Source organism: Papaver somniferum, chromosome 2 (assembly GCF_003573695.1).
Source record: "Papaver somniferum cultivar HN1 chromosome 2, ASM357369v1, whole genome shotgun sequence".
NCBI classification, from domain to species: Eukaryota; Viridiplantae; Streptophyta; class Magnoliopsida; order Ranunculales; family Papaveraceae; genus Papaver; species Papaver somniferum.
In genome coordinates this window covers 130,916,963-130,937,534 of record NC_039359.1, presented here as the reverse complement: position 1 = coordinate 130,937,534, position 20,572 = coordinate 130,916,963, and the positions used below count along the sequence as shown (strand labels likewise).

At 36.9% G+C, this 20,572-nt stretch overlaps 1 protein-coding gene across 2 annotated transcripts; it reads left to right on the top strand.

Annotated features, from left to right (window-relative positions):
- Positions 1-12,257: 12,257 nt before the first annotated feature.
- Positions 12,258-18,968, top strand: LOC113353944 (probable inorganic phosphate transporter 1-3). 2 transcript variants are annotated; one of them, XM_026597416.1, is made up of 3 exons: positions 12,258-12,491; positions 16,048-16,049; positions 17,588-18,968. In XM_026597416.1, the coding sequence occupies exons 1-3, from the start codon at positions 12,258-12,260 to the stop codon at positions 18,966-18,968; spliced, it is 1,617 nt and encodes a 538-aa protein (XP_026453201.1). The 2 variants fall into 2 exon arrangements, with proteins under 2 accessions (XP_026453201.1, XP_026453200.1); XM_026597415.1 differs by lacking the exon at positions 16,048-16,049 and adding an exon at positions 15,798-15,799.
- The last annotated feature ends 1,604 nt before the right edge of the window (positions 18,969-20,572 follow it).

Here is a 20,572-nt window from a genome sequence, read left to right as displayed (position 1 = left end):
TCTGTTGGTTTTTAGACTTATCACTTGGAAAATAAGAAATTTGTTGGTGATAACATTGCGTGATTCTTAATTGCCCTTTGTCTGTGTGGAAGAGAAAAAGGTGTGTTAGTATTTCATTTGTAGAGAGTACATTTAATCATATTTTACCATTCCCATCTACGTATACTAATTTTGTTTATCAAATTGTTCATAACTGCAAATGTAACTCTAATAAGATCAACAAATAGAAATACCATCCACATTATGTCTTTTACAAAAAGCAAAGTTCTTCATTCCCTTCAAATAGATTAATTAACTTGCCCTCAGAAAAATTTTCCAAAGTGCAAATTTAGTTTCTTACTCAAATATCTTTGTGGAGCATGGAAGCATCTAACATACCATCCTGGTGCTTGTCGAAGCACATCAGTAGTCTAAGTTTTTGCATATTAAATTATAAATTACTTGAGAAGTCCTGTCCAAACCGAAAAGATATCATCTGTTGAACTAGCTTAAAAGTCTTCTTCTTTTCTGTCTGACCTGGTTTCACTTCGAATGGTCGTTGTGCCACCACCATATGATGCATTTAGGAAGGCTGGATGTGTTTTCTTTCATACAGCTTGACCCTAAAGCTATTAGACAGAATAAATGCTGACATTGCTCGTTCTCTACTCATACTACTTGTAGGAGTGAAATATCGCACATTCATTATGTGTGCGAGGTAAAGGTCATCTAAGGTAAGTGAAGATAATCACACATGTTAAAATTAGGATGACGTATTTAATGATGTCAGCATAGTCACGAATAAAATGTGATGACCTGTGCGAAGGTGTAAAGTGTATGAGATTGAGTGAATGTACATGAGCAATTGTAACGCATAGTGATTCCGAAAATAGAGGATCTATTAGCTGTCATCCACTATGTAGTACCCTATATAAGGGGAAGGAATCTCTGTAAGGGAGGGATCTTTAAGGTGAGAGTTAGACAAGAAATTAAGAGAGAGAAAGTTTATTTGGAGAGAAAGTAAAGTCATTGTATCATCTTGTAACCAATTAGAGAACTTGGTAAATAATAAAAGAATTCCATTGTGATTACTTAGAATCTTGTCTAAATTCATAAGGGTGTGGTAGTAGGATTTCCTGCAACTACATTTTGGCGCTAGAAACAACTTGGAGTGGTATATCATGTTGGTGAATCTGTTTAAAAATCTAGTTTCCGGAATTAAAAAACCTAGAATTTTTCCATCAACATTTGAGATTTTCATTCGATAATACAAGAAAGTGGAAATGGTAAGAATTAGATCTACTGTTAAGCAAGCGGCAGCAGCCAGAAGAAGTAAAAGAATTTCCGAACGAAGAATAGGAGAAATTCATGAGCAATTAGAGGAAGAAGAAAGAACAAATCAAAGAAATGATATTGTGAATGGACTACAACGTACACAAGAGAAGAATAATGATATTGATTATGATAGAGTGAGTATTCATACTGCACATACGAACTCTACCGAAGATGAAACATAGAGAACTGTAGATGAAGGAAGGATTGAAGGAAATGAAGAAAATATGACACTTGAAGAACTTAGACAAAGATTGATTTCTGAACGACAAAGAGAAGATGAAGAGCGTGCGAATTTGATACGAAATAATGATGATATAAGAGAAGAGAATCTCATATTGCACGAACAAAGATCAAGAAGCGTTGTACGATCAAGATCAAGAACCAGCAGAAGTTCATCAAGACAAAGTCGATCAACTCGAAGAAATGCCAGGAGAGAACAAACATTAGATAATATCGATGAAAATTTGCAAGAAGATGATAATCTACAAGATCAACGCGACGAGAGACGCACAATTAATGATCGATACGAACAACCACATGAGCATCGTCGCAGACAAGAAGATCAAAGGAACAATAGACTTCAAGATGCAACCGAACGTCATTGTACTCGTTACGCATCAAATAATGATGGAGAACATGATCCGGAACAAAGGAGAATTCCATTACATGGTAGACAAATTTTGAGGGATCAATATGCACGCGAACAAGAGGAAGAAAGAAACAACGTTGTGCGTGAACGTGCGAGATTTGAACAAGAAAGACGTAGAAAAAGAAGAGAAGAAACTGAAGAAAGAGAGATTGAGGAGGCTATACATCACAATAATCATGAGAATAGATTAAGACAAGCCAGATTAAAAAGACCTATGCAACAATATTTAAACCAAACTATGAGCAAAGAAATTCTCAGAGAAATGGCTGAATTGAGAGAAATGATAACTATGCGAAACAATGGTGGAAGAAGGCAGTTAGAGGAAGCAGTAGAGGAAGCTGAGAAAACACCTTTTGCGAGGAAAATTCAAATTGCAATAATACCACCAAAATGCAATTTACCTGTATTCACTAGTATATTTGATGGTAGTACATGTGCAGTACAACACATAAAAGCCTATAGCCGATTTTTGTTGCAGTGGGAAGAAAATGATGCGGTGTTGTGTAAGTATTTTACTGCGAGCTTGATAGGAGAATCCTTGCAGTGGTTTGAAGGATTACCAGTAGGAACTATTAGATCATTTCGTCATTTACAGAATGTGTTCTTAGGACAATATATCAGTAATAATATGTCAAGACCAGGAATTGAGACGACATTTGGACTTCGCATAAGGATCAATGAAAGTTTGCGTCATCTAACAGCACGTTGGAGAAACATGTGTAGTGAAATGGAAAGACGAGTAGATGAACGATTTCTTATACTAGCCTTTGTCAATGCTTTTTTTCCTACAGATTTATTATATACACATATTTTCAGGATAAAAGACCCCATCACAATGTCGGAGTTGCGTGAATTTCAAGAAGAGTATGTTTCACTTGAGGAGAAGCAGAGAGAAATGAAATCTTATCCAGTTGCAATGCCTAATGCGAACACTGGGAATGCAAGTTTACTCCCAAGGATGAAAAATGTTGTTGCGAGTACATCGCAGGGAAACCAAAGAAAGAAAAGTACATAACTAGAATAAAAACTGGTAGCAATGGGTAGTGCAGATCAGGAGGAACTCGAAAGAGAATATAAAGAAACACAATCCCAAGCTAGAGGAAGAAATAACAAGATTCAAAGAATGGATAATCCCATGGAAGGTTATGGAGGTCAACAACCATATCATAATAAAAGACAAGGAACTGGAAAGGTGGTCTGGGAACAAATAAGTTTGCCAAAGTTGAATACTACAGTAGACAAAGTCTGGGAAACTGTTATACTAATGGAAGAAATTCCTGAACCGCACAACGTAGGAGATGAACCACCACCGGGAAAAAGGAACAAAGAATTATGTGTATATCATTGCTTTCATGGTCACACAACAAGTAATTGCAGAAATGTGAGGAAAATCATACTGAGAATGATTGATCAAGGAAAATTGAACCACTTCTTAGTACAGTAATCGCAGAATCTACCACCACCACCACCAGGAGGAAATACAATGGTGAGGAAAGAGGAAAGAATACATTTGTAATTGAAGTAGGTGCAAAGGCAAAGAACCTATATTGCAATTCGATTATACATTCTTTCAAAAATATAGAAGATTTTCATGACAACATCTTAAGTCGTGTGTATGCGAGAGATAATGATGGAAGAAAAATCCTCAACCTTGCGAAGATATCACCATTAAAGAATTGGCAAAAACAGTCCATTTCGTTCAGTGCGGAAGAAACACCAGGAGGAGGAGAATTACATGAGTGTCCATTAGTGGTGAAATTGGGAATTAATCCAAAAGCAAAAATATATGATGATGATGATGATGATGATGATGAAGAAGATGATGAAGCGAATACGTGAGCTATAAATAGAATACTCATAGATCCTGGGAGTTATGTTGATATTCTCTTCTATCATACATACAAGACTATGGGAGGAACGGATGACGAGTTAATTCCTTCAACTTATAAAATTTATGGATTCAATGGCGCTGCGAACAAACCAAAAGGAGAAGTCAAACTGAGAATTCCACTGCGAAGTCTGCCAACAGAAATCGTATTTTGTGTTGTTGATGTTGAATCACCATATAATGCTCTGATTGGGAGACCATGGTTGCATAGTATCTTGGGTGTGGCTTCTACATTTCACCAATGCATAAAATTTCCTTTACCGCAAGGTTTAGGCATAGTAAAAGGAGATACAAATGAAGGTAGAAATTATCAGGAAATCGATATTGATAAGTGCGAAGAGCGAGAATACAGACGAATAAATTGGAAGCAGCATGCTAAGGATAGTCAAAGGGGTGAAAGATTAATGGTGGATGTAGTGTCTAAATCTGGGAAGATAGACAGGAAAGATATTGAAGAAGAATCTTCTGTGAATAATAACACCAAGCGAGTCAAGAAGATTACTTCTGGAGAAGGAGAGCGAGTTCAAAGGCAGAAGTTGTGTTGTCAGAAGAAAAGTACCATATGCGATGATACTCGCACAGGGAAAATTGAAGATATCATGTGAAATAATATTCTGAGAAGCATCAATGAACTTAAATAAATACAAAAGATGACATGAGCAGAAGAGTAATATGAATATCTTTCTTGATGCATGAGAAATCAGTAAGAATTCTATGTATTAGAGTTATATAACTCACACATAAGAATGGAATGAAAAAATTCTATTTTCATAAGGAAAATGTAAGACCTTAAAGTAAGACCTTAGTGTAAGGCAACAAAGTATATAATCACAGAAGAGAGGTACCCAATTGTGGCATGCACCCTAGTTCGCACAAATGCAAGAGGCAATAAGTAAGACCTATCACACGTCACAATTGGGGAAACCCTGATAAACATGACTCAAGGGAAATATACATCGACCCTGGAACTTGGGTCATGGAGATTTGGGGTGAGAAAAAACGAAAAAGCCCACCCAGGAGAGGTGCCTTGAATTTTCAGTCTAAGCTCATTACCTTAGATTGCGAGACCAAGGTAAGAAAGTCTCTCCTAAGGAGTGCAGAAACTCGATCAGGGCGCCGAGGTACACGGTTGAGTCAAGAGTGCCCGGGGCATCTGGAGCGTACCTTGCCACTCTTGAAAAGTCCTGACTATGATACACTCGGTCCGAAGATACCCCACTTAGGGTGCGGTCTCGTAACCATAAACCTTATCGGTGGAGGGATAAGAGGCTGAGAAATCAACTGGTTGTTGTATTACCGGATGGGAGGAGCCAACCTTAACCCGGTAGAGGTAAGTTTCCTTGAAGGGGCAACCATTTGGAATATAAGAACGACACCCTCCATTAGGGAGCTGAATTGTGTCAAAAGACGTAAATGTCATGGGGCTTTTTACTCACGGGAGTATTAAGGCTTTTCATATTTACGCAAAAGATAAACCTGAAGAGGCAATAATACAAGAAAAAGATAAGGCGAGATTAATGGGTCGATATACTACAGTATAAAGACTTCCTGCGATTTAGTCGCACAAGAACAAAGAAAATTTTGGGCAAAATAAGACCTCACGAGAAAAATACGATGCAAGCTAACTTTTTTTTGCAGGACTCGATAGAAATAAGTTTCCTGCGAGCAGTTTCGCATGACACAAAATGTGATTGAAGTAGAAAGCGACACTATGTTCATCAGCCTATCAATCTGTGACAACTAGCAGAGGCAAGAATGGGAATGCAAACACAAAATAGTGTTATTTGACCCATTTGAAAGTCTTATGCATGTGCGAAAAAGATAGAACTTTGATATTTGTGAATGCGAATATAATTAAGGGACGAAAGTTAACATTTTAGAAGTATATATTAAAGAAGAAATTCTAGAAAAAGTGAAGATATACAAGAGGCAGAAAAAGAATTTACATTAAGTGAAGAATAATTAATTATCTTCATCATTACGTTCGGCCTCAGAATTATTTCCTTCTTCTTCATACTCTTCATACTCCTCATATTCCTTTTAACTATCAATAATATCAGGAAAAACATCGTTGGGAGGAACGTCTGAAAATTTATATTTAGAGAGAGGAATGCCATTGTCAACGCAGACTTTCTTAACTGCAGGATCACGAGCACGAATGGAATCCTTACTATTCTTTGAAACAATGAGTATATAATTCTTTTTCAACTGCTGATACTTGGAGTTGCGAGCGGATAACTCCATTGATAACTTCTCGGTTTCTTCAAGATGTGTCTTTTCTCTAGCAGCAAGTTGTGTCTTTAACTCTTTAATCTTCTCCAGATAATTCTTTTCTTTATCTGCGAAGTATAAACAAAATGGTTAGATTTAAAAGAGATGTCATCTTCAAGAAATGACAAATATGAAAGAAAAAGAAAATGACCTTCGTGATTGTAAATAATGTCTTTAACCAGCGCAGAATGTTCAGATTGAAGGCTCACATTTACGGCTAAATTTTCCCTATCATCATTCAGAACTCTAGCAGCCCAACTAAACTCAGCTTCACTTTCTATGAGAAATCGAGAACGAATTAAGTTTCTTTCCTCAATGAGTGCGAGATTTTCCCTCAAGGCTAAATCACGTTCATTTTGAACTTTAAGGATAGTTTCTTGGAATTTTTCTAATGCTTTCACACCCTTGAGAGCGACCTCATCTTTTTCAGTAATGAGTTTATTCTTCTTTTCTTCCAAAAGTTGAATTGTCTCCTTATTTTCATGAAGACGACGTTTGAAGTTATTAAATGTAGTTAGTAAGGGTCTATGATCCATTCTAAGAGCAGTATACTTCAACCTTAATTCTTCCAGGATGAGATTCTCAAATCCTTTGGTTGGATAATTGTTTAAAGAAGAATTAAGATGTTCTAAAATGGTTTCCTCGTCAGAAAAATTAGATGCCTCATCGGAAAGGTTATAAATATCTGCGAATATAGAGAAATGAGGAATGCTAATTATCACGTAAAACAAGGAGAATGAAAAAATCAAAGATTACATACCAATAATTTCATCTTTTCTTTCTCGAGCCTTGCGAAGTAATTCAACGTTGGTAGAATTTTCAGCTTTAAGTTTGGTATTTTCTTTTCCCAAGTTGAGAAGTTTCCTTTGATTATCCAAAGAAACCGCATATGATAAGCGAGATACCTGTAAAAGTATAAGAAAGATGTTATGTGTCGGAGAAGAAGATTAGAAAGAGTATAAAAGAAGGTACAGATATTACCAAAGAGCCAATCGCATATTGGAAACTTGGGTTTGCAGCATAAGAGGCTCCGTGAAGAGATGGATCATCCAAAATAGGAGCATCGCAGACTTGCGAGACCATACCAAAAGTGCGTCGTAGATCATCATCATTAAGAGCCGACATAGGATCAGAAAAAAGGTTGGATAATTCTTTCATTGAATAAGAGATTGATGGATCTTCAGAAGCAAGAATATTATCATCACTGGATTCAGAAGAAGAAGTTTTGGACCCAGATTTGGATGCAAGTTTCTTGGTTCGTTTCTTGGTTTTCCCAGCATCCTTAGAACCCGAAGCTTCAACATACGCGAATAATAAAGATAAGAAACAAAGGCAACCATATTGTTTAAATTAAGAAAGGGAATGTTTCTTACTTCATTATTTTGCGAAGATGATGCATTGTGCGACGTTTTGGCCTTCTTAGCAGCCTGAAATTAGAAGAGTAGGAAAGTAAGAAATAGAGAAACAAGGTTATGCGAAATTAGAAAGGATATGCGAAGATTTCATACCATCTTCTTATTCTCATTATCAGATAAGACAAATTTTCAAGGTTGATAAGCTGAAAGATTCGCAGGAAGGGGAAGATCAGAACCATCAGCATCTCTTCCAGATACATAAGGACCAACTAAAATGACAGGGCAATTAAGCCAGCATGAATCATTAGATCTGCGAGCAGTACTATTAGACTTATCATTCCAATCAACATCTCGCATAGTTTTCTGATCTTCAATGATACCATCTTTCCTTCTTAAGCGAATGTCCCATTTTGTTGATTCATTCTTCATTATCGCAACATAGTAATTTTTGAAAAAATTATCAATAGTATACTCTGAAGGGTTGATGGCTTTATCACGGTACGATACATTTCGTAATTCATAAGAATAAGAGGTTCCTAATCCAGCTGCGCGGTGAGAATATTCTAAATCTATTCTAATAGCATCACCACTCAATTGAAATATGCCTCTTGCGAATCGTTCATCAGATAGAATTTCATAGAATAAAGGAATTTCCGGATTATACAATGGGATGGGAAGATTATTCAGAAGTTGTCCTAATGAAATAATGATCTTTTGGTTAGACCACTGTTCAGAATTTATTAACTCAAGATTGAGTTTGGATGAATAATCAGAATGGGAAGGAAGAGAAAGTGAAAAACCTCTTGTGGAAAATTCTCTTTTCAACCTGGTGAATTCAGTTTCCATCTTTTTACCAGCTGAAGCCATTATAAGAATGGGAATGTGGGATATATAGATGAATGAAATCACAGTAAAAAAAATGTATCTTAATCAGATCACAGACGGAAATTACAGCTAAAATACAGAAGCAGGGGAAAAGAAAGAGGAAGGTAAAAAGAAGAAGATGAAAGAAGATATATAAGAAAAATTTACTCTCGTTTTTCCAGATTTTATCTCATTAATGCAAAGAATGAATGAATATGAATAGAAGGTTATAAAGACGTGTCAGATAACGAGTGGATAAAAAGGCACGCGTAGGTAAGGAAAGCTCAAATTCGGGAAATGTGTCGGTAGATCAGAATATGAAAAGTCGAGCATGTGCGATATTATTAGATGGAGGTTCTTCATATCGCTCACTTTATAAAGAGAACGAAATGAGAAAAGGCAAAATGTAGTAGTGAAATATCGCACATTCATTATTTGTGCGAGGTAAAGGTCATCTAAGGTAAGCGAAGATAATCGCACGTGTTAAAATTAGGATGACGTATTTAATGATGTCAGCATAGTCACGAATAAAGTGTGATGACCTGTGCGAAGGTGTAAAGTGTGCGAGATTGAGTGAATGTACATGAGCAATTATAACGCATAGTAATTCCGAAAATAGGGGATCTATTAGCTGTCATCCACTATGTAGTACCCTATATAAGGGGAAGGAATCTGTGTAAAGGAGGGATCTTTAAGGTGAGAGTTAGACAAGAAATTAAGAGAGAGAAAGTTTATTTGGAGAGTAAGTAAAGTCATTGTATCATCTTGTAACCAATCAGAGAACTTGGTAAATAATAAAAGAATTCCTTTATGATTACTTAGAATCTTTCAAAATTCATAAGGATGTGATTGTAAGATTTCCTGCAACTACACTACTTTTTCCCCTTTTCATTCCGATATGGCTATGGATGTTCAAAGAAATGTTACTGCAGGTACACAAACTTGGCAGTGGCCGAAAACATGGAAAATACCAAAAACAATTATTCTACAAATCATTTTTAAGATTCCAAGACTCGATAGTTTTCCTTGGCTTGGACGGGGCATTTAGTTCATGTCGCTATTCCTGGATCCAGGGGGCACGTAAATGTACATAACCCAACGGGCTTAGATTACTTGATAAGAACCACACCTTTTTTTTTGATCAGAAGAGAAAAAAATTTCAAGAAAAAGAATGTACAAGGTTCTACAAGAAGTAGATAACGGAAAAGGAAAAAGAAAGCAGCAAGATTACACAAACAAGGTTTCCCAATTGGCCATTACATAGAAAGCATAATTGATATGAAGTCTTCTACCAGCTGCATTTTCCCAAGAGAGTATTAAAGATTTAACTTCCACCTCCAAGTCTAAATCCGTTTTGTAAACATGATTTTGCTCAAAAGTACGTCTATTTCTTTCCGTCCAGAGAGTAAAAACAACTGCAGATGGTATTAGGCTCCAAATGTAATTTCCTGTATTTGAAAATTTCGTATGATGCTAACCAATTGCTAACATACTAAAACTTCTCGGAAGTACCCAGGACCATAAGCTACCTGAAATTGTTGCAGACCAAAGTTTATGCGCAATTTTACAGTGGAGAAAAATATGATCATGCGACTCCGTATCATCACCACATAGGATACACCAGTTATTAATGTCTACCCCTTTAGCTTGTAGCATATCAATTGTGATAAGAACCACACTAGATCATCATTAAGTATATCCCAAGGCCTTGCTTGCTCAAAAGCCTCTTTCTCATCATCATTGTCCCTATTAGTTCTTGCCCCGGTTGGCCATATTGCTATAGAATTGTTTCCTCCATCACTGTTATTACATGGCACAGATTTGGTTCTACTTTGTTTAGCGTCGTTATCCGTAATAAATAAAGAAGGAGAGAAATTACAAATCTCCAACTACTGAGGCAGTGAGTATATGTTTAGAAATTGCATTTGCTAACTTCTAGACTCTCCCCCAGCTGTTCGATCAAAACAAAAAAAAACTTCTAGACTCTTTGTGCAGGGTAACTTCTAGACTCTCCCCCAGCTGTTTACTAAAATTGCATCGTTCTCTACTCCTTTTCATACTTTTTTTTTTCCTTTTCATTCCGATATGGCTATGGATGTTCAATGAAATGTTAGTAAACAAACTTGGAAGTGGCCGAAAACACTGAAAATACCAAAAAAAATTTATTGTACAAATCATTAAGGGACTCTTACGTATAGACCCACAAATTCTGATTCCACATTTGGACAAAATCAACAATGGGAGCACTCTTACGTATAGACCCACAAATTCTGATTCCACATTTGGACAATGAAAAGGATGACTACAGCGAAATTCTTGTACCACCAAATGTGGAGGCGTGAGAGATAACCGGAGATCGATCTTCAAATTTATTGAATAACTAAAAAAACTTGTAGTTGCTGTATCAAATTTAATCACATTTACACTCATCTTACCACGGCAGTTGACGGGCGCAGTGAAATTAAATAAAATAAATTAATTAGAAAATCTGCATGTCAACGTTTCAAATTAATTAATTTGCGCCAGTAGCAAAACTGATGAATATCCCTCTAACCTAAAAAAACTTAAACACCCAGTAACAAAATATTCACCAAACCCTTAGGAAAAGATCAAAGATGTGGGTAAGTAACATCATCAAGTACACGAACCCAATTGTTATAGTCTTATAGAACTCATAAAAATTAGTCAAAAGCAGTGAGAATATTCTTTCCAGATAACTTATGAATTTGCTAAAAAAAGAAAGAACAGATCATTCAAGATATTTTTAGATAGATGTGAGCACAGGTAATCTTTGACGCCAACAGAATTCATGGCACCCGTGCCATTATTCGCTGTAAACATTGTACTATATTCACTAACAGGTATATTGGTTTTATCATGTAGGCACATCAAGTGAGCTCGTTTATTATTTATTTGTTTTCTTATCGGTCATATTCAGCGACCGAACAAGAATTGAAGGTCTAGGTGGGCTAAAACATTATGACGAGGCTAAGAATTATAACTTCTACACCAATTACCAAATCTAACGTTAAAAAAAATGGTGGAAATTGCAAAAGAGTAAATTACTCGCGAAGACGTGCTGAAGTTTTATAAATCCATCTTCCACAAGAAACGATTAACAATGCATATTATCGTCAATCTTTCAAAAAAGACAAAGAAAATGATTTTAATACTTTAGTACGTTGAAATCAATCAAGTATATCGGTCATAGCACTTATCTTTGTCATAGTTTGATTATAATCTCACAACGTTGAGAAAAAGAGAGTAATAGGCAACCCAAAACTCAAAAACTAAAAAGATAGGCGGATCCATAGGCATTGTTTTCTAAGGCTCGAAGTGAAAATCAATTAAGAGATCATATTTTCGGTTAAGCAAAATTCACGTGTGTTGTATATTACTCTCACAAAAAATTAACGTATTCTTTAAGATACAATTTCACCATCTACCAACTTGAAATATATGATGTATGCATTTTAGCAGGAATACTATCTTGCACAACAAGAAGAACATATGAAAATATTTTGACTTAAACAATGTGAACCCTCAAAGTCAAAAGGGAAGTGATATGCACAAACAAAATAGTTTACCAAGTCGTGCTACACTAAACAAATTATTGATTTTTGATAATAGAACTATTATTGTCCATGTCATCGATATATGGCTGTACATGACAATGTAATAAAAAGCTATGATAAAGAGTTGAACAATGAAACGGAATAAGAAGCTTAACAAAATTATAGTTGACATAAAAGGGATCTTTATAGGGTATATGCTTTTAGAGTGATCCCTATATAACGGGAATATCAGACTGCATTTGAAATTACAGCCTTCTTACCTTCCCTCCATTTCATTCAGCAAAAACAACCTCTCTTTTTCTCCTTCCATGTAACAGGGGAAAAAAGAGTAGACTGGAGCCATGGTGAAGGAACAACTAGAAGTGCTTAGAGCACTTGATGTAGCTAAAACACAATTGTACCATTTCACGGCAATTTTTATTGCCGGTATGGGTTTCTTTACAGATGCTTATGATCTCTTTTGCATCTCCCTTGTCACCAAGCTGCTCGGAAGAATTTACTACACTGTGCCAGGAGCAGAAAAACCCGGGACTTTGCCACCAAATGTTGCTGCGGCTGTTAATGGTGTGGCTCTGGTCGGCACACTACGGGAAAAATATACATCTACAACTGGAGATTTACAACTCTTTGCTAAACATCGTAGAAAGTCATATGTTTTACAACTGGTTTCAAAGGAAGAGTTGTCGTATATCATCACTGCCAACCCTTAGAAACTAGGGGTTGCGCTAAGAAAACAAACGACAACTCCTTAAGCAAAAACGTTGTGACGACATTTAGCTATAACAACTCTGTTCCATAAAGGTAGTGACTAAGCCTATCACAATTTTCACAAGAGTTGTTGAAGAACACCAAAATATGATGATGAAAAATAGTGTTAGAGGGGGGATTCGAACATGAACCTACTGCATGGAAGTCTGGCTCATCAACCATCCTTACAGTTCACAAGTTTTGTTTTTTTTTTCTTTTTTTTAATAAAAACGTATAACCACACTTATAAGTGTTGTTGAAGTAAAAATATAGAATGTTGGAAAAAATGAGATTAAAAGGGAGATTCGAACATGAATCTACTGCATGGAAGTCTAGCTCATCAACCATCCTTACGGTTCACAAGTTTTGGTTGTTTTTTTTTTCATAATAAAAATGCATAACAACACTTATAAGTGTTGTTGAAGAAAAAATTTAGAACGTTGGCAGAAATGAGGATGGGGGGATTTGATCCTCAGCCTCTTGCATGAAAGTCTACACCACTAATCATTCCTACACTATCACAAGTTCTGTCAAGTTTGTGGTTCTTTAATATACTAATTTTAAGACAACCATTTATAAGAGTTGTGAAACAAAATATAATGTCCAAAAAAAATGCTCAGGTGACTAAGCCGCAAAATATTCTGAAGGAATCTTACTTGTAAATGGATGGATTCGTCGTTCTTACCAAGTTTCTGACTTAGTAGTCCACTCGCGGCCAGGTTTCGATCTTGGAGCCTGGTTTGCATCCAATATGCATAAATAGGGTTTGTTTAAGGTTTCGTAGAATATTCCGAAGGAATCTTACCTGTAAATGGATGGATTCGTCGTTCTTACCAAGTTTCTGACTTAGAGTAGCCCACTCGCGGCCAGGTTTCGATCTCGGAGCCTGATTTGCATCTAATATGCAGAAATAGGGTTTGTATAAGGTTTCGTAGAATATTCCGAAGGAATCTTACCTGTAAATGGATGGATTCGTCGTTCTTACCAAGTTTCTGACTTAGAGTAGTCAACTCACGGCCAGGTTTCGATCTCGGAGCCTTGTATGCATACAATATGTAGAAATAGGGTTTGTTTAAGGTTTCATAGAATATTCCGAAGGAATCTTACCTGTAAATCGATGGATTCGTCGTTCTTACCAAGTTTCTGACTTATAGTAGTCTACTCCCGTCCAGGTTTCGATCTCGGAGTCTGGTTTGCATACAATATGCAGAAATACGGTTTGTTTAAGGTTTCGTAGAATATGACGAATGAATCTTACCTGTAAATAGATGGATTAGTCGTTCTTACCAAGTTTCTGACTTATAGTAGTCAACTCACGGCCAGGTTTCGATCTCGGATCCTGGTATGCATACAATATGCAGAAATAGGGTTTGTTAAGGTTTCGTAGAATATTCCGATGGAATCTTACCTGTAGATCGATGGATTCGTCGTTCTTACCAAGTTTCTGACTTAGTAGTCCACTCGCGGCCAGGTTTCAATCTTGGAGCCTGGTTTGCATCCAATATGCATAAATAGGGTTTTTTTAAGGTTTCGTAGAATATTCCGAAGGAATCTTACCTGTAAATGGATGGATTCATCGTTCTTACCAAGTTTTGTGTGTGTTTAAGGTTTCGTAGAATATTTCCATGGAATCTTACCAGTAAATGGTTGGATTCATCGTTTTTGTGGACTTTCAGACTTCTTGTTCATAGTTTATAAGTCGTCATACCGAACTTGAAGTTTGGATCGACACTGAGCTTCATATTCATCAATTTCTATGATGTATCATGCTAATTTTGAAGTCAGAACCCTCTTAGAGCTTCGTGGTTCATAGATTATAGGCCATTATACCAAGTTTGAAGTTCGAATCGACATTGAGCTTCATATTTATCGATTTTGATGATGTATCATGCTATTAATGTGAACTAAAGATACTTCATGACATGTATGACTAGTCAAAATTACTTCATGACCTATGTAACTAGTCGAAATTCAAACCGGAAGCACAAAGAGAAAGCACAAAAGCACAAAGAAACACACCAATTATCGGATTGATTTCTTATTTTTCAACTTTATTCTTATACATTTTTTGGATTTTTTTATATCAAAATGTCGATAAGAATGTTCTACATTTATTCATATTTTTTTTGGATTTTTTTCGTGTCGAAGGTTGATAATCAAACCGAATACATGAGCTCGTATTAGCACAAAATGAAACACATACTTCTCAATCCGCATGAGCATCCTAAATACAATCTCAACCGTCAAGATCTTTTCTTAATCCGTATGAGCATCTCAAATACAATCTCAACCGTCCATCATTTTCATTCGGATTCACTCTTTTCTTTTTTCTTTTTCCGAAGCATAACCCTCCTTCAACCACTCGAACCCAATTCCTATCTGTTTTTCTCTCAATCATCACCGCTGAAGAACACCTCTACTCCACAGATGACGGCGGCGATCCATCACCACCGCTGCTCTTCTCTCGACCCCTCTTCTTCATCATCTTCTCTCAATCTCTCTCTTTAACTCCCCCTTTCTCTCATCCGCAACAGTCAATAGTAGCAGCTCATCAAATCCAGATATGAACCAAATTCTAATCAACCCCATCACTGATTCAAGTTACACAAAACCAAATTTCTTCTCGGTAACAATCAACTCAGGGAGGAGATGGAAATCGAAATGAGGGTTTCAGAGCTTCAACTGAAAACATAGATGGGTTCGATTGATTCCCTCAGATAGATAGAAGACATGAGCAGATTTATGAAGAACTAGGATTCTATTGTGTTGGAGGATTGATAAAATCAGAGCTAGGGTTTGTGTTGGACGTATGATTCTGTGATAGATTTGAAGATTTGAATTGATTAAAGGGGAAGCTGAGCTCGATTTCAATCATAAGAAGATGGGTTTTGTGGTAATTGTGTGGTTGTGTGCTTGTTGTTAGGGTTCAGATGAAGAAGTATAATGTTGATATTCATGGTTTCGGTTTGATATTGAAGTTTTGAAGACTGCTGCTGCTATAGATGAATGTAACTGGTGGTGTTAACTGTGGGTACAAATTGAGATGGGAATGAAGAAGGTTCAATGACAACAGATCTGTGGGTTCATTGCATAAGCTTGATTGATGGAGATTTGGGGTTTTTTGTGCTGTCTAGTGGTGGTGTTTTGGGTGATTGCTGGAGTCGCAGAACAGCTGAAGTAAGTGATGGTGCTGAGACGAGAATGGAGCAGGTGGTGATTGAATTAGGTATTCGGTGATGAAGTAACGAGAAGCAACAAGCAGCAACAGATCTGTTTTGGGGGTTTTTAATTTAAATGAAATGAGGTTTGTTCTTGAATTAAACAAGATGGAAAATGAGTTAATAAGCTCGATGTTTGAATATGGAAGATTGGATAGTTCTGCAGGTGTTTGTTTGAATGCAGAAAGGTGTTGTTGTCATCGATGTTGTAATCAGTAAAGGCAACAGATTTTGGGTTTTGCTGTGTCCTGAAATTGAGTATTATTGCAGTCCTGAGACATAAATGGGTATGGAGTCAAGACTTAAATCTAACTGGTACTGGTAGCTAGAAGCTCTGAGATGGGTGTTGTTGATTTCTTATCTTACAAAGATACAGGAGAAGATGGGAGCAAACTGAATTTAGTTGGTGGTGCTGGAGTTTATGAGCAGCTCTTGGCACTGAATTACAGACTGGAACTCTTTGAAGACAGACTCGGACAAATTTGAGTCCCATTATACCGACAACCTTGTTGGTAAGCAATAGTGCATTTGAAAATTCATTAGATCAAAATGATTGAACTATTAAGCTCACTATTTCCTTTGGCTACAGGTAGCGAAGAAGCTTACTTTGAGAGGTCGTCAATCAAATTTGTTGATAAGTTTTCTTTCCCTGTGATTATATTCCAAGGATTAGAGGATAAGGTACACAGTTACATAACTTAGGCTTGTGTTTACTGCTTTTGGCAGTCGTGTTTCACTGTAAACTAATACAAAGAGCTTGAAATTTATTTGATGCAGGTTGTGACTTCAGATCAAGCTTGTAAAATTTATACAGCTCTGAAACAAAAAGGGGTTCATGTTGCACTGGTAGAGTATGAAGGAGAGCAACATGGATTAGCAGCAAGCAGTTAGGTTGCGTTGTTCGAAATAGATGGGCTAAATTGGGATAGTTGGTTGAGCTGGTTGCAATTAAAGGAGGTGATGCCGTAACATTTTTCAGGGAAACTTCAAAGAAGTAGGAATATGTTTCTTCATTGATACCAGCAAGTCAATGGTGAGCAGTTACACGATTCCAAATTCGAATCAGCACAGTTGCATACTAGGGTGAATGTTCTCATATACATCTTAATCTTTTTAGAGTGTGTTCTGGAAACACCACTTTTGTAACAAACATCTATATCACTGCCATTTTTTTAATGTGTGTTTAAGACTAGCAGGTTAACTTGAATGAATGTAAATGTGTTACACTGGTACGTTAATGCGAATGTGAATTATTTTCGGCAAATCGGTTTCGGCCCTAATTTTTGTTTTCAAAATAGTATTATGCACACAACTCCAAACAAAAGTTGTATTTTCGTATTCATCTACTGAAAACAGAAGTTGTTACTTTAAATACTACAATCCTTAAGGGTGTTGTGTTAGACATTATGACTATACTGGTAATTGTTGTTGCATATGTTTCTACGATATGCTACTTATGTTGTCCACGATTGTTCTACAATACAAGCAAGAGTTGTGTTAGGTTATCAGAAAAAATCGAAAGAGAATCACAACATTTACAAACTATTGTCGAACCATGAATCACATCGCCCTTTACAACACTTGTCAACCATTGTAGAAAAACTTGGACTTTCTACAATACCCCCGTTCCACAATGCATGAAATGGAGTTGTCTTAGGGGTACTACAACTCTTATCTTGTGTCGTCAATGATGATTTTTCCCGTAGTGGCACACTTGCTGGCCAGCTCTTCTTTGGTTGGCTAGGTGATCGAATGGGTAGAAAACGTGTCTACGGTCTTACCCTACTTATCATGGTTACTTGTTCAGTGGCGTCCGGTCTCTCCTTGGGGAACCATCCAAAAGCAGTCATGGCTACGCTATGTTTCTTCCGTTTCTGGCTTGGATTTGGAATTGGTGGTGACTACCCACTTTCTGCAACTATCATGTCTGAGTACGCCAACAAGAAAACTCGAGGTGCTTTTATCGCTGCTGTCTTTGCGATGCAAGGAACGGGAATTCTAGCTGGTGGAATTATGGCCATTATAGTTTCTTCAATATTTGATAAACAATTCCCTGCTCCGGCTTATCAAGTTGATGCGCTTGCATCCCTTCCACCAGAGAGTGACTACATCTGGCGTATAATTGTGATTTTCGGTGCAATTCCAGCTGCTTTGACCTACTACTGGCGAATGAAGATGCCTGAGACTGCTCGTTACACTGCTCTTGTAGAGAAAAATGCGGAAAGGGCAGCTGCCGATATGTCTAAGGTTTTAAACAAGGAGATTAAAGCTGAAACAGAAATGGTAGAAAGAATGACGGCGGATGCTAGCAATTCATTCGGTTTATTTTCAATGCAATTTCTTAAACGACACGGACTTCCCTTACTTGGAACCACAAGTACTTGGTTCTTGCTGGACATAGCTTTTTACAGTCAAAACTTATTCCAGAAGGATATTTTCACTGCAATTGGGTGGATTCCACCAGCAAAAACGATGAGTGCTAGTGAAGAAGTTTTCAAGATCGCGAGGGCACAAAAATTAATCGCTCTATGCAGTACTGTTCCTGGGTATTGGTTTACAGTGGCTTTCATTGATATTATGGGGCGGTGGGCAATTCAAATGATGGGTTTCTTCTTCATGACCGTCTTCATGTTTGCTATTGCATTTCCTTACAATTACTGGAGTAAAAAGGAGAACAGGATCGGATTCGTTATTATGTATGCATTAACTTTCTTTTTTGCAAACTTTGGACCCAATAGTACAACCTTCATCGTCCCAGCAGAGATATTCCCAGCTAGGTTGCGTTCGACATGTCATGGTATATTAGCGGCTGCAGGAAAAGCTGAAGCAATTATTGGTGCATTTGGTTTCTTATATGCCGCACAGAATCAAGATCCAAAAAAGACTGATCATGGATATCCTGCTGGTATTGGTGTTAAAAACTCCTTGATCGTGCTTGGAGTTATCAATTTCATCGGCATGTTGTTTACGTTCCTGGTACCTGAACCAAATGGTAAATCTTTGGAGGAATTATCAGGTGAGAACGACGGAGATGATGGAGAAAATGAATATCCCCGCCAAGGAAACAATAGATCAGTGCCTGTTTGATCTATTGGTTTTCGGACTATATCACTTTGCAAAAATAAGAACTTTGTAGGTGACATCACTGCGTGATTCTCAATTGCCCTTTGTCTGCGTGGAAGAAAAACGGTTTGTTAGACAAGGGAGACGACTTGAAGTTTATGTCAAGTGTTAAATTACTTCTACTATCATTTGTTTGTTACATTTTGGATGAATGTTGAAATTCTTTAATTGATGCTAACTTTATTTGTTATAAACTTGATATAGTGTGTGTCTGATATGTCATTGTGCATCTTTGTTATCTTCTCTACAGTCACATCCCTATGATATATAAATAGTAGATCTTTAAGACTTAGTCTGCAATATTTCTCACCCTTTTGATAAAACTCTGGTTGGTTCCTACATGGTATCAACCGTAGGTAAATGGTTAAATGTCCATCCCTATACGATTGTAAGTGTTAGGCCACTTCCTAAGGGTGTGGCAAACATGATTGTTTGCCATTTATGCACCCACTATGGAGGTGGCAAACTGGTAAACCGGTCTGGCTAAGTGCCAAATTTGCCACTTAGCCAGGCCAGGTCAAGTTTCTACCGAGCGGCCGAGACTCGACCGCCCGGTCTAGTTTACACCCTTCGGTGTATTGTCCACAGCCAGTGGTCTAGACTAGACCGGTAGTATCATCTCATCCAACGGTCATCATTTCATCTGACTATAAATATGATATCAAATTTCATTTCAACTCACCCCATTTTTTTAATCTCCCATTCTTTCATTCCAAAAATCCAATATGTCATTTCGAGTTCGACCTCGCAAATTTAGCATATCTGAAGGTGAATCCATTTGCAGGCATTATGTTTTTGTTACGCAAGATATGGTCGATGGGGGACAAAATCAACATCAAGCGGTTGCATGGAGTCGTATATTTCAGAGATTTCAAGAAGAAACATTGAACCTTAATATCGAACAGCAGATGGATTGTGTCATCGCTTCGGAATAATCATCAAGGATGTGAAGTTGTTTGTTGCTTCACTTACTGAAGGCTATCGAAACCGACAAAGTGACCAAAATGCAAATGATGTGGAGAAAATATGTCGGCTCGAATGGCGCAACAGAGTTGGAACACATTTTTACTTTGAGGGTTGTTATCTTATCTTGAGGGTGTTGCCCAAATATGATCAGTTTAGAGTAACTGCCCAAATATGATGCATCTTTCGTTTGTATGATGCAACTATCATTTGTATCAAATTTTAGTTTTAAGATATTAATATAAAACTAGTGCATCTTTCATTAAAAGTTTAGAATTTTAATTTACATTAGTGCCTCTTTTATTCATCTAGACAATGACATAACTTAGAATAAAGACTTTAAAAGTAAAAATTTGGGAAAATGTTCTTCATCTTGTTTATTTTTTTCATTTCACCGAACTTCCAATCAATGCGCTCATGAACGGAGTCTCCTTTGTTTATCTTCTTCTTTGCCTTCAAATTTTCCTTCCCTTGAACATTTTTCTTCCCTTGAACTTTTCTTGGTCTTCTCTTAGTTGGAGGTTTGATTTGGTTAATATCCAAAACTTGTAGACTTCTTTATTTTTACCTATTTCTTTATAACCTTCACATATCTTATTAAGGGA

Excerpts from the sequence above, each read along its gene's own strand:
- LOC113353944 (XM_026597416.1), top strand. The coding sequence starts at position 12,258 with ATGGTGAAGGAACAACTAGAAGTGCTTAGAGCACTTGATGTAGCTAAA.